We start from the raw sequence: 22,536 nt of genomic DNA, 5'->3' as shown, positions 1-22,536 counted from the left end.
TTACTCAAAACCAAACTGTAATCTCATGGTAATACCCGAGGTCAGGTGGTGTTCAACAGCCCTTTCTTAGAGCCCTCTGTAGTCCACTCTATACAAATTTTACTATCAGTAGAGAGAAGGGATTATTACAGCAGACCTTAACTCTCAACATAGTTATGCTTTGTGAGTATTGTATAAGACGGTTTTTAAAAAAAAAGGTTTTAAAAAGTCTTGTCTTTCAAGTGCAAATGTGATCAACTTTAAAGTTTAAGATGAATTATTCCTCGTTATTAACATGAGATGTTTCCAAGGAATTCTTTCTATTTTTCATTGAGACGATGGGTGAAGGAAGGATCATATGGATTTTCAATAAAACATGCAATTGCAATAATTCGAACTTTTTATCTGCATAACGTCTGACTGACGCTTTTGATGAGGTTGCTGATGTATCATGAGATGATCTCTAAACCTGATCCAATCCAAAAGAGATGGTGACAGGAACACTTCAAACAGGGTCACATCACACCTCGATACAGGTTATTAAACAGTATGGGTCAAAGAAACCAGTTGTTTTTGCCCTGCTGAACTGCAGCAGCATTTTGGAAAATAAGCTGAAAAGAGCCAAGCTGAAAAAGAGGTGGTTGCTGGTCCTCTTCCTGGTCCTGTCTGAAAGTGTTTCCTGTCTGAACCTTCACTGACCTTTGAAGTGCCTTTTTTTCCCCAGCTGCTTTAATCTTCTGAGAGGAAAGACACAATGCACCTACCATAGCAGCAGGTGGCTGCACACACACCTGCCCAAAGACACACACATATGCACACTTGAAAGCAGGTGTAGATATTAGCAAGGCACACATCAATGACATGTAAACACACACACCCCTACATCCCTGCCACTCCATTACACTTGCAGAAGTGCAGATACAAGCAACCCCCCATCCACCCACACACACACACACATAGACACACACGGTGACACACGAGGTTGCTCTAAAGAGACGGAGAAGTGAGTGTTCTATGTAATGTATTCTGTCTCTCACAGGACTAATTCAATAGAGAAGATAGTGATGATTTAAAGAGCTGGACATTTTGTCCTATGCTCTAGTAACTTAATTAAAGTTTGACTCCACTCTGTTAGAATGAGTAGGCTATCAAAATAAATAAAAGACCTTTTCTTCAATTTAAATCTGCATTTACTTATTCTCTGGCCACCCGGGGGCAGTAACAACAAGCCATAAAGACAATATCTTCTGAGATGATATGCTGGGGGCGGCACGGTGGTGCAGTGGTTAGCACTGTCGCCTCATAGCAAGAGGGTTCCAGGTTCGAATCCCGGTCTGGGCCCTTCTATGTGGAGTTTGCATGTTCTCCCTGTGCCTGCGTGGGTTTTCTCTGGGTTCTCCGGCTTCCTCCCACAATACCAAAAACATGCACATTAGGTTAATTGGCTACTCTAAATTGCCCCTAGGTGTGAGTGTGAGAGTGTGTGGTTGTTTGTCTTTGTGTGTTGGCCCTGCGATTGACTGGCGACCAGTCCAGGGTGAACCCCGCCTCTCGCCTGTAGTCAGCTGGGATAGGCTCCAGCTCCCCCGCCACCCTGACGGATAAGCGGTATAGAAAATGGATGGATGATATGCTGTGTTAGCAAACTGTTGCATAGCTCTGTTTCTACGGCATCTGGTCCTTCGTTTGCTTAACGTCCCACAATGTTCAGTTAGTGACGAGTGATTAGTGAACAGTGGGTTTATCAGAGCTTTTCTTTTAACTGACAGCTGCCTGCTGCTGAAAATGAGGTTGACAAATGCTGAGAGTCACCCAAAGAGTAAAACTGTGGACCAGAAGACCAAACACATGAGCTAAAAGAGGCTAGGAAAGCTCCATAGAGTTGGGGAAACAGCAAAGTTGGGTGATGAGTCTGTGCGGGTTCTTCACTACCTTTTCGCCTCTATCACATAACATATTGTCATTTGATTTATTGTTAACATAATAACATTGTTAAAGCAGCTGTAAATGGCAAGCACTGTGTAAGAGAAACTGTATATAAATTGTATAAGAACTATCTATATGTTAATAAACATTAAATGCTGTTGTATATGTTTATACCACATACTGTATAAATTACATTATAAAATGGCAACTATGAAGCTGTTGGCACTTTCACTATTTTTAATTTTCAGCTGATTGGCCTTGATGTTGGGTAGCATGTCTAGTGTAGCTAGTGCTTTGTTGACTGCTTTTTAAGGCCTGCAGAGCTGACATAGCACTACATGTTTATTTGGAAACACACTAAATGCTTCATGGACAGATATTCAGACCCATTAAGATTATATTATCCTGCACTGGTTTGCAAAAAACAAAATAGGACATCCTCCTCAGGAATCAAATCTCTTGCACTCAAGTTGATATATTAGAAAGATAAGGCATCTGTTTAGCATATTTAAAAACAAAACAAAACATGGAGATAAGAAAAAAATACAAGATGAGAAATGCAGTCAGATAAATAAAATATCTGCATGTTCTATAGAAAATTGCATGTGTGCTATGACACAATTCTCGAGCAAAAAAGTGAAGCAAGCAGGTTTAAGTTTGGTAGAGGACGAGCAATTCGAAGAGCTCGTTTGGCAGTTTGAGCACTAATACTTTCTGACATTGAGAGCTACGGTCACTATACAGTGAAGAGCACTTTGAGGGCAAGAAGAATCAGCTAAAAGTAAATGGTGCAAAGAGAAAAACGTGTTACAGTCGCTTTGGAAACTAAACAAATTAACAAGCTTAACTGAACTCACTGTTCCACATTTTGGTTTAATCGGGTTATAACAGTGATAAAAGAAGTTATATGAAGTTACATTTTCTGCAAATGGTGCCCAAAGGAGACATAAATGAGGCGAACAACAACATGGTCTAGACCTGCTGCATTTGCAAGATCCAATTTACCTAGAAAGCCCAGAAAAGCTCTTAAGTAACTATTCCCAGTGAAATTGTGTGGTTCTCCATTCTGGCCCTGGGGTTTTGCCACCAGAGTCCCTCTTGTTTTCAGTCTAGTCATCTAATTTGACACTGTTATACACCTAGGATGTGAAGTGAGTATGCTGAAGTTCTTTGAAGAGCAAAGAGAAGAAAGTAAAGACTAATCCTTCAGTTTTGAGTCTCATAATTCTTGGAAAAATAAAGCAAGAGATCTAAATGACTGATCTGCCAAAGTCATCAGAGTACCTAGAATCTTGTCGTTTGAAATGAGGAGAATGAATGAGGAGTGAAAGTCAGTGGGGAAAAAGAGTATCCCACAGGAAAGCCACCCTGCTGGCTTGCACAGTTTCCTATCTGGAGAGGAGGAGGAGAAGGAGAAGGAGGGAGGGAAAAAGAGGGATGATTGGAAGGTGATTGGTGTATCACAGGAGGCTGGCAAGGTCCCTGGTGTGCGACACGGGGAGCAATTATTATGATCCAACTCTGCTTCTCTTACTCACTTTCTAACACTCTGTTTTTGTTTCCTTTTTATCCTGCAGCTCCAAAAAAGGATACTGCTAAAGCTAAGGGAAAGGAGGGTGGGGGGTAAAAACAGAGGAGAGAAACCAGAAGAGGAAACCCCCTTGTAAGACTCCATCAGTTCATGTGCATGAGTGTGTATACTGAATTTGCAGTGTTTGCCCATCAGAGCCAGAGGGACTTCTTTCCATTGTCATGGGGTGAGTACGACAATTGAGCAGGGATTGGGGCTCCAGGATAGACAGACCACAACCACAAGTATCGTTGATATGGTTTCCTGTGTGTGAGGCAGAGTGATGAGCGAGGAGAGATTGTATTTTTTCAAGGAGGAGTAAGAGTTTGCGTGCCTTACTGGAATGTAACAAAGTGAAGTGCTCAGAAAGTGTGTGTGTGTTGTCTGTTACTGTAAGTGACTCCACAGTGGTACAATCTGAGTGTAATTCCCTCTAAGACTTTCAGAGTGTACTGAAATGTGAAAAGTTGTGCTGTTAAGTCTGTCTTGCCTTCCTCTATTTGTGTCCAAACTATTTATCCTCCAGTGGCACAATGTCATTAAACGTGTGCCCGTCTGAGCATGTCAGTTTTCACCCTCTGACAACCCCGCTGATAATTTGTCACCGTTGCCACCCACAGAGGCTAATGTAAATAAATACATGCTGTCACTCTAAAAATAAAAGTGGGCGCAGATCCCACAGGCCAGCATCACAAGGCACCAATCCCGATGAGGTTATGGGACTTGTGGGCTGAATCTGAACCAGTTCCAGCAATTGGGGGACTGAGCTTTAAAGCTAAAGCCAAGAAATCGTCACCTTTGACCCCCATTTTTGAGAGTGGACTATTGTGATTGGCTGCGTCATAAGAGAAGCAGAGAATTCGTCTTGAAAAAGCGGTCAGTTTTTTGTTTTGTTTTTGATATGTGTGTTTCTGTGTTCTCTGTCTACTATCAGCTGCGCTTTGGGTTTCCTTTTCACCTTCTCGAGATCAGATTCTGTTTCTCTTTCACAACTTTGCATACATAAACATCAGGGTTCTTAAATTCTTCTCCATGTTTTTATTCCATGGAGCTTAGGATTCTTCAAATTTTTTTCTTATCTTCTAAAACAGCACATCAGCTCTGGTGCCTTCAGAGAGCAATGAGCTTTAGCGATCTTAGCATCTTGGACTTTTGACTACCTGTGCTTGAGGATGAGTTTGTTGTGACTATATAAGGCCTCTGTCTTCTCTTCTCTGGTCTTGCTCCTTGCTCTGCAATCTGGTCTGCTTGACAGAGAAAATATCTGAAGTGTGTGTGATGTGTTGCTTTGTTTTCACCACATAGGATCAGAGATGTATTTTGCAGAGTTCTTTTTTTAAAATCATGTAGGAAGTGGATGTGATGCACAAGTAGGGCTTGTTTAGGCTTGGCCTTGATATGTACATGGGGGGTAGGAATTATAGGTTTGCTGGGAGATGAAGTGAAAGTGTCTTTGGTGATGAACCCTCCTCATTAGGACCCCACAAGTTCGACCGCACCATTGTAATTTCTTTCTTCATTTTAAAATGACAAAAAACTCTGCTATTAACCAGCTTAGAGCGACAGAAATTACAACTCCCTGCATATGGATTAAAGCTGCGCTAACCAATACTTGTTCAACACTTGCTCAAGGTTTGCGATTCAGTTAATTTATCATCCTACACCACAGGATTGTGCAACAAAATTATTGTTTAACTAAAAGCGTACTAACAATGGATCAAATGAGAAAGTAAAAAGTGAAACCTGATGATTGCGATGAACCAGCAGAGAATTATTACCCAACTCCATAGCTCTTAGCTGTGAGGAGAGTTTTAGAGACTTTCAGTTCATTGTTTAAATTCTAAAACCTGCAAGATTCCTGCTCGGTCTTTAGCATTGTTTTCTGTAGCATCAGGCAGTGAAAAGGCTCTGACAAACCCACATGTACACAAATGTACACTATATATATATATATATATATATATATATATATATACATACATCACCAAACAGCAGGAAGAAAACAGTAGCAAATACCTTCTGTAGAAAAGGGAACATCTAGGAGTTACACAGCCTGATGTAGGTAGCCATAAACAAGACTCTAGTAATGTTGCTCTGTACAGTACTGCAGCCATGAATCTAAAAATGCTAAGGTCCAAGTAACCACTGTGCGCACCCTAGACAAGCCTTTAACATGAGCTTTCATTTGGAGTTGTGTTTGTTTCCACCTGATGGATGTCTAAGATAAGTCTAAGATCCACTCTCCTTTTTGACTCTTTAGAAGCTGCTCCACAGCCAACTTTCTTAGCATGCCGCTGCTGTTATGCAAGTAATGTCAGTTGGGTTTATTAATGCTTTTACTAAAAGCAGCTGCCTCATGCCACTGAAAACAACACTGAGGAGACTGATGGAACTAAACCAGCACAGGCCCATAAAACCAAAACAATGAGCTAAAAGGATGTGTTAGCGGAGGGAAACTGTATGGATATGGTGATAATTCTCCGTGGATTCATCAGTACAAGTGACATCTTTTTCAATTTACAGCCTTTCAGTAACAATTAATATAATTAATATTAATAATTAATATAAGTACATTGATAAGAGCAGCTTTAATTCTACTGGTGCATAGTATTTTCCTCTTCTCCACACTGACATAGAAAACTTCTGGTTGAGAAATTGGATGTGGATAATCTGGATATTTACTGGAATCTTCCTGTATAACACTGACTATATATAAGTTTTAACTGCAGAATGTGAGCTCCTACAGACCCTCCATATTGCTCTGAAAAATTATGAACTGAATTCACTATTCTCAGTCTTCTTTGACCTTTCCTTCGTGTTTGCTGGATGCGTAAATAGGATAAAAATGGTCTGACAACACATCAGCCATAACTAAATTAATAACACATTAGAGCTTTCATCTTCTCGTCTCATCTTGTCTTCCTCTGCTTATCCGAATCCGGATCGCGGGGGCAGCAGCCTCACCAGGGAAGCCCAGACTGTCCTCTCCCCTGGCACTTCCACTATAATCTTCCATTGTGTCCTGGATCTGCGCTGAGGTCCATTCCCAGATGGACATGCCCGATACAACTCCCCAGGAAGATGTCTGGGAGGCATCCTAACCAGGTGCCCAAACTGGGTCATCTCGATGTGAAGGAGCAGCGGCTCTATTCTGAGCCCCTCCAGGATGTCCAAGCTCCTCACCCTATCTCTAAAGCTGAGCCTGACCACCCTGCGGAGGAAACTAATTTCGGCTGCTTGTACCCGTGATCTTTTCAGTCTTTCAGTCTTTCAGTCGCTAACCACAGTTAGCAACTCTCCTCTGACCCAGAGTGGGCAGTCCACCCTTTTCCAGGTGAGAACCATGGCCTCGGATTTAGAGGTGTTGATCTTCAGCCCCGCCACTTCACACTCGGCTGCAAATCATCCCAGCGCAAACTGGAGGTCACTGCTCAATGGCAGCAATAGGACCACATCATTTGCAAAAAGCAGAGATGGAATACTAAGGCCACCAAACCTGAGTCCAACCCTAACTGGAAACGAGTTTGACATGTTGCCGGCAATGTGAACCAAGCTCTCACTCTGGTAACACAGAGACTGGATGGCCCGTAGCAACTGGCCACCCACCCCATATTCCCGGAGACCCCTTCAGAACTCGGTTGTAAGCCTTCTCCAAGTCAACAAAACACAGCCCCATAACATGCAGAGCCTTGAGGCACTCTAAACAGATCTCATCCAACCCTGATTCCAACCCCATCAACTTCCCGACTGATAGGAGAACCTCCCCCAAGACCACGCAGCTGGGGTCTTGGGGGGATGGGTATTGGTGGAATTAAGGAGATCCTCAAAGTATTCCTTCCACTGCCCGACTATATCCTCAGTCGAGATCAGCAGCCCTCCATTCCCACTGTAAACAGTGTGAACAAAGTACCGCTTCCCTTTCCTGAGTTGCCGGACAGTTCGCTAGAATTTCTTCAAGGCTGAACAAAAGTCTTTCAGAGGTCACAGAGGTCTCTGTGAACCATACTTTGTCTCACCCTTCCCCCAGGACCACTTTGTCTTGAGACACCCTACCAGAGGCAACCAGCCCTAGACAACATAGCTCCTGGGCTCATATGGACACTCAAACCCCTCTGCCACGATAAGATAGTGGTTCATCGTGCTACTCTCCAGTGGTGACAAATCAATTGATACTTTTTGGTTACTGACAACAAATTGTCTTTGACATTTCAAACATTCATTAGCTCCAAATACACTGATCAGTTTCTGCACTGACTTAGACTGTGCCACATTTCTAACCTCTGATTGGATATAAACACTGTGAACAGTCATGTCTGTTTATAGAGAGATATATTTGCTCTTTCTCTAGCAGGAGAAAACCCTTTTGGGTGTAACGGTTTGATTAATGGCCCTGCTCTTTGGCTAGATTTGGATTAGGCCTGCAAGCCCTGCTTGGAAGTTATTACTGGGAACATGTAAGCAAAGGCCATGTGCTTTTCATCACTACAGGAACGGCAATTGCTTACTGAAAAGTGAAAGAAATGAGCAAGATCAGCATGTGATGTTTAAAGATAGGCAAGTATCCGCAAGAATCAAAGTTTTTTGTTATTTGGTTCACCGCCCCCCACCACCCCACCAAACCCTCACACTCTCTCTCTCTTTCTCTCTCTCTCTCTCTCTCTTCATTTGCTGTGGCTGCAGTCATTTCTGTTGAGGTCACATGAGTCACTTATTCCCTCTGGGGGTGACAGTGATGCAGCCAAGTTCCCATTGTGTTCATCCCAAATTTCCATTTCAGGATGTGAGCTATTCCAAGCCAGACTTGGTTAAAAATAAACCTCAGAAAATCAGATGAGATGTAGAAGAAAAGTGGTGATCCAGGGGGAGAGGGGAGGGAGCCAAATGAACTGAACATATGTGGAAAAGCTGTTCTATGCTTCGTTTAGCTCATCCAGATATCTGCCAAAGGTGACAGACTGTACTTGAAACTACTCAGAAAGTGCTGATCTTCATCTGTATTGTGAGATCAATACTTAGGAGGACAAAGCCTAAGTTTCCATGCCTCTGTTTTACACCTCAACACCTTCTCCATGGTACTGATCAGGGGCTACATTAGCAGGACAATGCCGACAGGTTGACTAATGTGTGGAATACATGTTTCCAATGCTGAGGTGAGGTGTCAGGCAGATGGCGCCTAAGTGTTTATGTGAGTTCAGAAATTGACTCAATAGATCTGAGAATGGATGAGAATAAACTGAATCATGTATGTAGGAGGAATTTTACTGACTGCTATGGCAATGACCTGAGCAATCTCTTAAGTGTTGAAGATGAAGATTTACAATCAAATCTGTTGTATATTACTGATCACAAGGGAGCCCGAAACATGTGTTTAGAAATTCAAAAAGATCACACATACCTTAAATAAGCTTCTCCATCACGTTCTTATACTGTCATATTTATGCCCAGCAGACATTCAGATTGCTACAATTTGTAGTGCACAATCAGTGCCTTTACCCTGCCTGGCTGGCTGAGATAATTCATGGTAGAGGTGACAATGTTGTCAAAGTGTTGTCAAACTATTGTAGGAACATTAATTATTTGGAGTAGTGACACTGCCTACTTGATTAAAAGGTGGAGTAAAAGCAGATTGTTGATTGTTGTCCCAAGCCATCAAATTCCAAGCTTTTGGGTTGTCACTGTTGTTGTTATTGTAGTTGTAGCTCAATTCCACTGATATTTTCAACAGTTACAACTTTTACCCTGGCCTGCCTGGGTCAGTTTTTGTGCATCTTCTTCCTTTATTTTAAGTTTCTTTGAGTTAGGTGGTAGTCTGTTTCTGCTAATGTGATTAAGAGAGAGAGATCCTATAAGTCATTATGATGATAAACCTTATCAAAATACTGATACTGTATCCAAAAATAACAATATGGTATCTAAACATAATGATTTAGTATCTTCAAATGTGAATTAGTGTCTCAGAAGTCTCAGTCTCAGTTTCTCTTTATAATTACTTACAGATTTTTTTTGCAGGATTCACATTACAGCCACTATTCTACACACTTCTCTTTTATTTAGACTTCAAAATAACAAGAGTTTTTCTATGTTTTAATCTACTTGTGCCTCAACAACACAAGTGAGTAGTTTACAGCTTTTTAAATGTCAGAATCTGAGTGAAAACCTGTTGTTTCTTTACTTTTCCCAAACCTTTATTTTGTGAAGGGACAAACCTGTTAAGTAGCTGGCCTGTCTCATCAACAAGACAACACGGTTAATATCCTTGTGTAAGGACAAATTCACAGTAGTGCTGCCTTTGGTTATACAAGGTTATGTTATCACATCATTGCTGCAGAATGCCACGCAACTTAACTTCAATACGATTCAAGCATATAAAAAGATTCTCAACACAATTTTTTCAATACCATGGCTAAAAGACAAAAAAAATTCCAGGCACACAGAATGGAATCATTTTTGGCTTTTTATTATTATCATCATCATTATTATCATTATTATCAACCTGTGTTGTTGTTTCTGCGGTTTCTGTTGTTTGCTGGTACACTGAACACAGATTAGTAAATCTGTCATAATTCTAATATATCTATGCAGCTCTTTAAAAATAGCTTCAGTACTTTTGTGTTTTATATTATCAAATTCAGATATTCGTATTGTTTTAAACATGTGGATCGAAAAGGTACAGATACTGTGGTCCTATGCCAGAGGAATCCACAGAGCAGAGTCCAAGGATGAATTACCAAAGTGAAGCAGTCTAGGTCCTTAAACCACAGTTCTGTGGTGTGACGGTTGGTTTGTGATTATTTGACATATTCACATATATTTTTTTAGCTAAAACCAATAAAATCATACCAACTGAAGTGATTAGAACACTAAGACTTGATTGCCTAATCTTGATCTAAAGTCTAGGGGAGCCAAATTTCAGTTGATAATAGAAGAGTGTTGTACATACTCCTAAATTAATTTGTGTCTCATCGATTTATGAGACTAATGGTTGGCAATATTCAGTGACAATGCAGGAAGTAATGTGCCCTTTATGCAGTGAGTTGGAGTCAGCACAGGCAGGAAATGTCAAACAGCATAGACAGCTTTTCTTGTACCACATTATCAGTGGATTTTTTCATATTTAACAAAATACAAAAAGAAAAATATAAACAACAACAATGCAAACAATATATAACCAAAAATCTAAAGAAACCCATCCATCCACCCACACATCCAGGTAGCCTTAAAGGTGCAATTTGTAAGATATAGCCAGTTAAAAATCAATTAACAAATGAACTAACATTATCAACAAAGCGAGAAAAACGATAGTGTTGATATTCTGTCATTGTATGTGTTGTGTTGCAGCTACATCTGCAGAAGTTAGCATGCTCACCAGCCAACCCTGGCCTGTCCTGTCTGCAATACTACTTTGTACCTCTGGCTCTCGTGGTCTCTTGCCTCCAAAGTTTCTCAAGTTCTCTTTGCGTTCAGTTTAATAAATAAACAAAACGAACTCACAAAATGTTAAGAAAGTAAATGTTCTTGCACCTCTTTTCTGTAATAAACAGAAAAATACAAAGGTACACCTTCTGAATTCAAGTTTCCTTCTTTTACCTAAGACAAGCAACAAACAAAATAAAACTCCCCATATAGTCTAGCTTGTCTTTCAAAGTGCCTTTCATATCACCTCAATTCAGTAAGATGTAAAAATATCCCAGCTTCACCACCACTTTTTTGTCTTCTGCTTCTGTGTTCTCATCTCCGGACTCACAGTCAGAGCCACTGTAGATCACCTCTATACTGTATCCCCTGTTGTCAAGCTGGACGCTTCCGGTCTTGAGGGCTGTTTCCTGTCCTAGTCTGCTCCCCATCCGTGTTCATTGGGAGACTGTCAAGCTGAGCTCTGCTGCCTGTGGTGTCTCCCCCCTGTAATCCAAAGTCATGGTCCAGGTGCCATAGGTGCTATAGAGCTAACTGAACCAACTGAGCAAATGGTCATTATTGATATGGTCAAAGATAACTACAGCAAGCAGTATGGTGAGGAGCAGTTGGTTACTCCGGTCATATGCTGCCCTTTATATGTTTGGATGTTTCCTATTCTGGCCATATTTTACAAATGACCCTTTTAATGCTCAGTTGAGTTAAATTTCTGAATACAGTACAGTCAGATACAGTTAGACGACAAAGAGAAATCAGATAGAGAACCAGGTAAATGAATAAAGTTAACTGGGCATGTGAGCTTCATTCAGAATCCAGTTATAACTTTTAAAATATTTCACGTGGCTGCATGTACAGCAGGCGTGTTATCTTATACAACAAATATGTTGCCAAAAGGCAGAAAGGGATTAGCTTCAGTATGGAACCACAAAGCTGTTCAAATTAAATTTTGATTGAGTGTGATTATGTAATGACAGAAGTTTACAGGTGTGCAGGCGAATTTAAGAGGACTTTTGCAAGAACTAATCTGGCAGGGTTAAAGATTTTGATTGCACCAGAGCAGACACAGACTCTATGTGTGTAGTTCAAATGACTCCATACTTTTGGAATGGAAACTCCATCTCATTTGATTTCTTACCATGACACAGGAGTAAAAGAACACATGGTCTTCTTCCACTGTCTGCCAGCTCAGCTCTCCACAGCTCAGTGCCACCCAGCTGAGCATGGGTGTCCAGAGGAAACCTCCCTGGATGGTGATGATCATGATGTATTCCCAGGATCAGCTCTCCCCCAACATGTTACCTAACACCTATTGCTGACTATTCATCAGTAGACTGCTGCACCAGGGCTAATCCAGTTAGCAGAGCAGACGTGGAACACAGGGGCCCCGCTGAGGGAAATGGAGTGCATAGGTGTATAATTTCATCTAATGAAACGCCACAGAAACGCAGCTGTGGTAATTTATTGTCTTTTTGACTTTCTTGAACTTTGTGGACAAAGCAACATCTTAAACATTTCTCATTTTAAAAATGGTATTTTTTTCTGAAACCTGGAATGTGCTATTTGTGTGTATGTGCTATGTCAGGATCAGATGCTGATCCTGAACAGAGTGACGTCTCACTGCCTTATTGTGTGTTGTAATCTGAGCTTCTCTGTTATTTGTTTTGGTAGCCAGGATGGCCATGTGCTCACATTAGAGCATGTGAGTGTGTGAGATTACTGAGTAAACAATGCACACTCAGCACTTTGTTTATGGTCTGAGATATTGGTGCTCTCTTCCAATATAGTGGCAATGAAAATCATATAGTTAACCTTTCATAAATGTATAAACTTATAGGGCTTGATGTTTGATGCTATAAAGGGGGATTGAAAAAGGATTTAAAGCCAGAGTAGGGAACTATTATTTTATAAAAAAGTATGTAAAATAGAAATGTATGAACTGATTGAAGCCTCCATATTTGTTACCAAAAGGATTAATATGCTAATTCCTCATCGTTTGGTTTGATTAATACTTCATGGAATGATCAGGTACCTTTTATTCACTGGTCACTAGTATGCAAAGATGATGAATAATATGAGGAACACGATTCAGGACATGAAGGTGGGATGTTAGTAGTTTAGCTTTGGTTTCATGGAGGATTGTTACAAAAGTAAGAACTTCACTAGAACATCTTCTGTGCTGTCTCTGGCATTCATTACAAACAAGTCAACAACAACAACAACAAACCCTAGATCATCAGCACACTGATACAGAGCACTAACTCCGGTCCTGATTAGTAATCAGTGGCCCTGTCAAAGGTCTCTTCTTGTGCTCTGCCTTACGGACTGTAGTTCAGTTAATCTCAGAGTGAAGTGATAGATTATCTGCTTGTTTCAGAACTTATTTCTAGATAAAATTCATAGCTCCAATGGCAGCTAGCTAAGATAGAGACTTTCCCTTGACATTTAGACTATCGTTCAGAACTGGATGTACAAACAAAGATTGTCTCTATGTTCAAATGCTGGCAGCAGAGGGAAACCTTCTTGTCTGCCATGTCATGAGTGATCCATATTAGTTAATGTTTAATGTATTCTAGGATGTGCGACCAATTCAGACACATCCATCCATCCATTTTCTATACCGCTTATCCATCAGGGTCGCGGGGGAGCTGGAGCCTATCCCAGCTGACTACGGGCGAGAGGCGGGGTACACCCTGGACTGGTCGCCAGTCAATCGCAGGGCCAACACACAAAGACAGACAACCACACACTCTCACACTCACAACTAGGGGCAATTTAGAGTAGCCAGTTAACCTAATGTGCATGTTTTTGGTATTGTGGTAGGAAGCCGGAATACCCGGAGAAAACCCACGCAGACACAGGGAGAACATGCAAACTCCACATAGAAGGGCCCAGACCGGGATTCGAACCTGGAACCCTCTTGCTATGAGGCGACAGTTCTAACCACTGCACCACCGTGCCGCCCCAATTCAGACACATCTGTAATAAAAACTACAAAGACGCATTACATTACTGTTGTTTTAGTGAGCGTTGGTGGATATTATGAGTATGTACAAAATCAAGTTATGGTGATCAAATCCCCTTTGCTGTCGTGCTCATAAACCTTCATGGGAGCTGGTTTCTAGTGATAGCAAAGTAATTATTGTTTAACTTAGTAGGAACATGAGAATATGAACTTTACATGGCGAGGGTTGTCTAATTTTCATGACCAACAGAACAAGTTTGGGGTTTAAATTCAGAACTTTCCCAAATGTTTCCAGACACCTGGTCACCCAAACACCACCTTTCATTTTACACACTCATGCAATCCCCTGTTTTTGTGAAATTCTGAATTATTGCAGCTTTAAATAGTATGTGAATAAATTTAGTGGCTTTTTTTTTTTAATATGGAGGTATGATGACCCTGAATGTCACTTCACAAGAAGGTGTTGTGTTCTTGCAGGTCAGTCAAACTAGGTCTTTCTATAGGACATTGATGCAGAATCTCTGTGTGATTAGAGCATGTTTCAAATGCTTCTGTTGGTCTTGGATGATTTAAAAATTGATTGGATACTGCCATTGGGAGTTACCTAAATCATTATTTCTAAAGTTCTACACATACAGGCCTTTAAAAGTAACTATTCCCCATTAACTAACTAACTTCTACCTGTGCAGTGCTCTTCTACTGTAAATATTGACTGTGGACTGTATGGATGAGCAGTTAGTACAGACACAGTGTATATGTGTGCAATATGCGTGTGTGCAGAAACCATCTGAGCACAACCCTGGGGCATTTCACTTACTCCCTCTCCCTCACACACACACACACACACATACACACACAGCTTTAATGAGTGTGTTTCCACTCAACAACTGTTTTTCCTTCACAGTGTTTCCACAGGGTGATTTTTCCATGTACATACACACAAACACCTGAAATACACAGGTAGAAGTAAAAGAAAAAGTAAGTACTTTCCCTTTTTTAGCAATTACCTTGACAGTGACTTGATTTTTCAGAAACACACATAGGTGTTTTGGCTGTCTTTTCTGAGCTATGAGGGCCATTATGACTATGGAAACTGTCGTAAATCTGGACTATAACTGAGATCAGAACAAGCATCTCTCATGAGAGACAGATAAACGGGAAAATGAAAGCATTCCCAGGATTGAAGCAAAAAACCAAAGTCCTCTGGGAGACAGATGATATGCTCCACATATTTGTGGCACAAATTTAAATCATTTGTGGTTCAAACTGTATAATGTCCTTAAAGGTCAGGAATCCAAAAAGAAAATACCAAACAGTGTCTTCCATCGGCTTAATATTGAGTGGTTCAAGCTAAGATGTAAATGAGGTATACAAACATGTTTATTTAACCAAAATGTTCACAGGGAAAGCAATGGTGACCTTCCCAAGCTTCCAACCCTTTCACCCTGGGAACTCACTGACCCTTTTATCTGATTTCAAAGTAATGAAAAATGCTGTGTTCCCTGAGCTGGGATTTCACCTTATTACCATTTAATAAAGTTTAATTTAATCAAGGTGATGCAAACTTTCTTTCCAGCTGTGAGGCAGCAGGGGAATAATTTATATTTCTGTGCGAATAGATTTATTTTCTCTTGTCTTCTTTCAGATGCTCGGGAAATTGCATTTTTAAGGAAGGATTGGGAGCATCGGTGCTGACCCCTACTTTACCTTTTGTGAGTGTGTGTGTGTGTGTGTGTGAGAGAGAGAGGGTGAGATAGAGAGAGAGGAAAAGAGACAATGTCATTGCAGTTCAAGTCAGTATGTTGGAGCATATTAAACTTCCACAACATACTGAAGGTTTAAGGACAGATTGTCTCTTTGTTTATATGCTATCAAAGACATTCCAGCGATTTCTCGGAAATTTTTCCTCCATTTGACCTGGAAGGGATGAGCTCTGTGCCGCTTTTGCTCTCCTGTGAGATTTGTGAGATTGTGAGATTTATTCCTGTTGTCGCCGCTCTGTGCTGACACTGTGCAGACATACATCTGTGTTTTATCAAACTTTTCCTGGATGGAAAGAAGCCATTAAACATAGCTCTGCTCACAAACAGCCCTGTTTTCAGGATCTGAGGTGATGCTGAAAAGAAAGCTTTTATATCCTCAGCTGAAGATTTTCTTAGCTTAATGCTTCTGGCGGGCTGAACCTATGCTGTACTGTGCTGCAGAATAGTCATACTTCTGGCTCTTTGGAACTAAAACGTGCAAGAAAGATACATGCAGCCTTTACCAGGTGTTGGTAAAGTGTTGATATTGGTTTCATCAGCAAAGGTGGCAGATTTCTATCTGATTTTTAATCTATTCTTTTACCAGAAAGGAGCATGACATACTTCAGCTTTAAGTTTAAACATTCAGAAGGGTTTTCTGTGACAGCATCAATATTGGATATTGATTGCACAGTAAACTGATGTGAGTCTAGTTCAGGTATAGCTTACTATCTGGTCAGCTATTTATTTCCTTCCATCGTCTTTCAGACTTGTTTACTAAGCATCTCCAGATGGAAATGTCAAAGTCCACTGACACACGGCGCACAGAATGAGCAGAGATATGCCCACAACTTATTTCTGCTCACCCTGTGTGTGTGTGTGTGTGTGTGTGTACTTGTGACTACTCCCGATACAGTACTTTGGGCACATTATTACATTACATAATGCATGAAGGTGTGTAATATACAGCATGCGCAAGTGCATATGATATAGTATTTTGTTATATGAAAAACATGAACATCTGCTGTATACTGTATACTGTGTTTCCTGATGTGTGTGTATATACAGTGTCCTCCTCAAGCTCAGATCCTCTACCAGAGGGAGTTTTAGGGTTATGCACAGTATCTTAGCTGTTCCTAGGACAGACCACCGACGTTTTACCTGGAATCTGAGGGAGTCACTCTTCCAGTTTGGGGGTCACAGCCCCAAGTGCGTGATTACCACTGGTACCACTGTTGCTTTTACTCGCCACATTTTTTCTAGATCTTCTTTCAGTCTTTGGTGTTTTTCTAGCTTCTTGTGGTCCGTCTTGGTGTTGCTGTCGCTTGGGATTGCTACATCTAGCCACCACAATGCCCAGCTGGTTCACCACTTGACTCTATAGGGACGCATGCCAGGATCTTGTTTGTGGACTTCAGCCCTGCATTCCATAGCATCATCCCGGAACTTATCCACACTAAGCTGACCCAGCTCCCATCTGTCAGTGAATCACAAACTTCCTGACAGACTGGAGGCAGCAGGTGAGGCTGGGGAAATCAACATCAAGCATTCGGACAGTAAGCACCCTCCAGGGGCGTGTGCTTTCTCCTCTGCTCGTCTCCCTCTACACCAGCATCTGCTCCTTGTGAGACCCATCCGTCAAAATCCTGAAATTTGCAGATGACACAACAGTCATCAGCCTAATCCAAGATGATGACGAGTCTGCCTACAGACAGAACGTGGATCAGCTGGTCCGCTGGTGTGGTCAGAACAGCCTAGAGCTTGACCGAAGACTGTGGCGGTGACAGTGGGCTTCAGAAGGAGCCCCCCCCACCACTGCCCCCCATCATCATATTCAACAACACTGTGTCCATGGTGAAAACATTCAGGTTTCTGGGATCCACCATCTCCCAGGACGTGAAGTGGACAGCAAACATAGACGCAGTCATCAAGAAGGCCCAGCAGAGAATCTATTTCCTGAGGCAACTCAGAAAGTTCAACCTGCTCCAGGAACTGCTGGTCCAGTTCTACACAGCAGCAATCCGGTCTGTTCTGTGCACCATCATTGTCTGGTGTGGTTCAGCAACCAAACAGGTCTGCAGAAAAAACTTCCCTCCATCCACAACTTGTACACCTCCAGAGCATCACAGCAGATCCATCACACTCTAGTCACAACCTGTTTGAACTTTTCCCCTCTGGATGGCGCTACAGGACACTGTACGCCAAAATAACCAGACTCAAACAGTTTCTTCCTCCAGGCCATCACTCTATTTGACTGTTAATATGTAAATAAGGGATTTGTATTTGCATTTGTATTTAGTATTGTAAAGCAGTCGATATACATTGTCATCTATCCTCCATTCGCCCGATACAAAGTATTATTCCTTTGTCTATTTATTACTTCTTATTTATCCTTTGTCTGTTATAGTTTTATGTCCTTCTATGTAGGTATGGAGAGCAGGTGTAACCGGAGTCATATTCCCTGTATGTGTGAACATACTTGGCCAATAGCATGGTCATTCCCACCCACCTGGCGTCTTCCATTCTGACCATGGGACTTCCAGTCTATGTATACTATGCCAGCCACTTGGTTATGGCCTTCCATGTGAGCTGTTCCTGCCTGTATTTTACACCCTGCTGTTATGTACTGAATTGTCCCAGGGGCATCTTTGCACAGCCTGCACCTGGGGTCCTGTCTGGTGTTGGAGACCCCACCCTCTACTGATCTTGTACCGAGTGCTTGTTCTGGTGCTGCCATGATTACCACTTCTGTGCTATCCTTTAAGGGCCTTGTCCAGCTAATGGTGGGATTTCTTGATATCACTTCTTCTATCTGTTGGTAGTACATGCCGAGCAAGAGCTTGTTCTGCTGCAGCCGCTTCTCCAACTTCTTCTTGTAGCCGGCTTTCCCCTCCCTGATCTTCCTCCTCAGCTTTCATTGAACAGCCTTCAGCTCCTTCTTGTTTCTTGACTTAAAGGCCCTCTTTTTCTCCTTAAGCACATTATGTCAGATTTCCACGTGTAATTGTTGGAGAAACACCATGCAGTCCCAGTAGGTACGGCGTTAGACTCCATACAGAAGTTGATATAGTCCATTATGTAGTGTGTGAGACTGTCGATGTTCTCCCCATGAGAATCACACTACCTCCCATACAGTTGATACCACGTATGAACCAGGTTGTGATCAGATCTCCCCAGGGGAGTGAGGGGTGATGAGTTATATGGTTCCTTGGTGTTAGCATATGATAAGTCCAGCACTTTATTGTCTTTGGTGGGACAGGTGACATCCTGACTGGAGGTGAGCAGAGTGTGGGAAGGAGAGGCATGGTTGTCCCCAGAAATAAGGAATAGGACCTGTGGTGCTGGTGTCTGCAGCCTGTCTGCGACAGAGTGGATGAAAATTGAAGGCCGTGTCCACGTTAGAAGAGGGGGAAAATAAACAGCCATTGTGATGAAGTAAAGAGAATTTCCCCGGTAAATATGGCCACCTAACAGCTAACAGTTTAATGTCTCTGCAGCAGATGTGCTCCTTAATAGTGATGTTCCGAAAGTTACGCAATCTATTATTTACAAGACTGTAAAATGGTGTGCAGCAATTTTGTACTATTTGAATACAAATTTTTCCACCATAAATTTGTAGTCACATAGTTTCATTGTGTTATGTCTGTGTATGAACATGTACAATTAGCATTCAGTAATTTGTCTTTAATTGTCAGTTTTAAACAGAAAGAAAGTCCTGTATGAAAAGGAAGACAACAGAAAAGGCATCTAACTTCAGCCTCTGACCTTTACTGTAACCTTGTTAGCTGTCTGTCTGATTGTGTTAAGACACAGGCTTTTTACGGACAGAATACATTCACATATACTGCCAGCCCTCTTCCTCCTTTTATCTTACTGCTCTCCTTTGTCCTGTTGGCCCGCATTAGTTGGAAGCCATTGAGAGTGATGTTCGAGTGGGTCAATGCCGGTAGCTAGTCCATCTTACTGGGGAGACATCTTACATTCCCCATGATGATCGACGGGAGAACGGGTCTGTACCGTCTCCTCTTGGCATGGAATTGAGCTCTGATACAGCTTGCTAGTTTCCTCCTCCTCAGCTCTCGGGGGACATCGGGGCTCTCCTGGAGCAGCCCTGCTGTGTTACGGAGTGCTAACAACTGATCCCTACTGTAAACAATAGAGCCATGGCTGTGTGACACGGACATACAGCTTGATGTCATCCATGTAGAGGAGGTGGCTGACGGTTGCTTCACCTTGGTATATGACACACTTGTTAGTAACTTGTGCAGTTGGCTATGAGTTGATCTCTAAAGTTTTCCTCCACAGCCCCATTGAGTTCTTAGTGTCCTGTTGATGTTGTACATTTCCAGGCATTCCAGTATCCATGTGTGTGGCATTGAGTCGTAGGCCTTCTTCTAGTCAATCCAGGCGGTGCACAGGTTGGTCTGTCTGGTCTTGCAGTCCTGAGTGACTGTTTTGTCAACCAGTAGCTAATGTCCTGTTGGGTTACTTAAAACTAGTTCTGGCAAGTTTAGTGAGTCTGCTAAACCTAAGTTATTGCAGGACATGTGCTGGACATGTTTTTTTTTCTCCTTTTGCATACTTTGCATCTATTTTAAGTGAAAATATTCAAGACATGTAGGAGGCTGTTTCAGCATGCACAGCATGCATACTAGAAAAGTACAACAGAGGGGAAATCTTCACAAAATCATGAATGTCTTTAATCTTTTATTCAGAGGCTGTGTGGTGCAATTACAAAGATGCTCATAAATTAAAAATGTGTTATCCCTCATTGATGGTAAATTGGCGTTCCATCAAGAAGGCTGCTCACTTATAATCCTCTCAATAACAAAGCTCTGTCCTATCTTAAAGTCCTCTTTGTTCCTTATTGCCCCTGTAGAACACTTCGCTCCCAGAATGCAGGTCTGCTAGTGGTTCCCATCCATCCACCCATCCATTTTCTATACCGCTTATCCGTCAGGGTCGCGGGGGAGCTGGAGCTTATCCCAGCTGACTACGGGCGAGAGGCGGGGTTCACCCTGGACTGGTCGCCAGTCAATCGCAGGGCCAACACACAAAGACAGACAAGCACACACTCTCACACTCACACCTAGGGGCAATGTAGAGTAGCCAATTAACCTAATGTGCATGTTTTTGGTATTGTGGGAGGAAGCCGGAGTGTTAGTGGTTCCAGGTATCTCTAAAAACAGATTGGGAGGTAGAGCTTTCAGCTACCAAGCTCCACTATTGTGGAGCCAACTGTCTCCATGGGTCAGAGAGGCAGACACTCTCTCCACACTTAAATCCAGGCTAAAAACATTCCTCTATGATTGAGCTTTTAGTTAGGGCTGGCTCAGGTAACTCTGAACCATTTTATAGTTATGCTGCCATAGGCTTAGACTGCTTGGGGACACATCAGGATACAGGAAGCCTTCTCCTTTCCTCTTCTCTCCTCTCATCTCCTTTCCTCTTCTCTCCTCTCCTCTCCTCTTCTCTCCTCTCCTTTCCTCTTCTCTCCTCTCCTCTCCTCTCCTCTTCTCTTCTCTCCTCTCCTCTCCTCTCCTCTCCTCTCCTCTCCTCTCCTCTCCTTCTACACATTTGCTGTTCCATCTTTATCTGTTATACTGTGTAGTCTGGCGTTGGTGTCTTGCACTCTCTCTGTGTCTTCACAGATTTCTCCAGAGCTCCATCCACCGGCACCAACCTCCACCTGCATCACCTCCTTCCCTCTGCTTCTACCCTGCCTGTTGTCCCTGCTCATTAACCAACCTGCTGCTTTCCCTGTTCACGGCCCAGCCTGTCCACCAGGAGCTGCCTCCATCAGCTCTCCCCTGACTGAACATTCCCCATCTATCCCATATCTCATGTTGTTAACTGCTTTCCTGCCTGTACAACATCCACTGCATGTCTGCCTGTCCTGGGTGAGGGATCCCTCCTCTGTTGCTCACCCATTTTTTCTCTGTTAAAGGTTTTTTTTTCTGGGAGTTTTTCCCAGAAGGGGAAAAGAGGTGAGGGTCTAAGGGCAGAGGATGTTGCTATGATGTTATCTAAAGCCCTTTAAGACAAACTGCTATACAAATAAAGTTGTCTTATTGCCTGTTTAAATGCAATATACACAGCACTGTACACGAATACAGGGAATACAGGGTGAACGACAAATACAGATGAAATATACTTAGACAATGCAAAATATTAGAAACCACAGGAAGACCATACAGAGACCATAATAAGAGTGAAGAAGATGTATCTCTGTCCCCCTCCCTCCCCATCTCCGTCATCTCCACCATTAGACTTAGGCTCTGCTTTCTGATTGCTGTGCTACAGGGCTGGTGGGAGACTTGTGGGGGTTGGGATGCTGCCTGTAGGTTCCCCCTGGGACGACCAGCCACCATCTGCTGGTAAGGTAACACCACCAGCGGGGCCCAAGTGTCCAGCTGTGTGGCACACTGAAGACCAGCACAGCAAGCACACAGAGGCTGAAAGCCATTAGACTTCATTAATAAAAACCTGCACTCCTCCAGCTATATGATTGACAGGATAATTGAAAAGTTAATTATGAATTGTTTATTTTGAACTACTAGTTTAATAACAGTGTACAATTAAAATAGGGTCAAAAGAGATTAACTATTTGAGATTAATTTGTGAAGAATTTAACTGACAGAAGGAATTCATTCAACTGACTTTATTTACTCCACTTCTGAATTTCAACCAGTATTTTAATCTTTGAACTTCAGGTGTTTCACCTTGTTTTGTATTTTTCCTAATACTGGTCTCTGAAACCACTTTGACACATTCCTCCCAGTTATTATTTGCTTTGTTGTCTACTCCTTATTAGAGTGTGAGAAAATGAACCCATCTGCCTCTTTCTGGGGATTTTTTTTTTACTGCAGACGGGGCTAAAAGGTCTACTTTTCAACTGCAACAAATCAACATGTATAAACCAAATGTCTCGACTGAAATGAATG

At 42.1% G+C, this 22,536-nt stretch overlaps 1 protein-coding gene across 2 annotated transcripts in view; it reads left to right on the top strand.

Moving 5' to 3' along the window:
• Positions 1–3,409: 3,409 nt before the first annotated feature.
• pde5ab (phosphodiesterase 5A, cGMP-specific, b) overlaps positions 3,410–22,536 on the top strand; it is a 71,082-nt gene continuing 51,955 nt past the window's right edge. The window contains exons 1-2 of one of the 2 annotated variants that reach the window (XM_046380376.1): positions 3,410–3,662; positions 21,896–21,969. Coding sequence is in view for 1 of the 2 variants with exons in the window: in XM_046380375.1 (XP_046236331.1) it covers positions 3,658–3,662 (5 nt within the window). In the remaining variant the exon portion in view is untranslated. The remainder of the gene's footprint in view (positions 3,663–21,895; positions 21,970–22,536) is intronic. The other variant, XM_046380375.1, reaches the window with a different exon arrangement.

Source organism: Scatophagus argus, chromosome 23, assembly GCF_020382885.2.
Source record: "Scatophagus argus isolate fScaArg1 chromosome 23, fScaArg1.pri, whole genome shotgun sequence".
In the NCBI taxonomy this organism is placed as follows: domain Eukaryota; kingdom Metazoa; phylum Chordata; class Actinopteri; family Scatophagidae; genus Scatophagus; species Scatophagus argus.
This window is presented reverse-complemented; position numbering and strand designations above follow the sequence as displayed.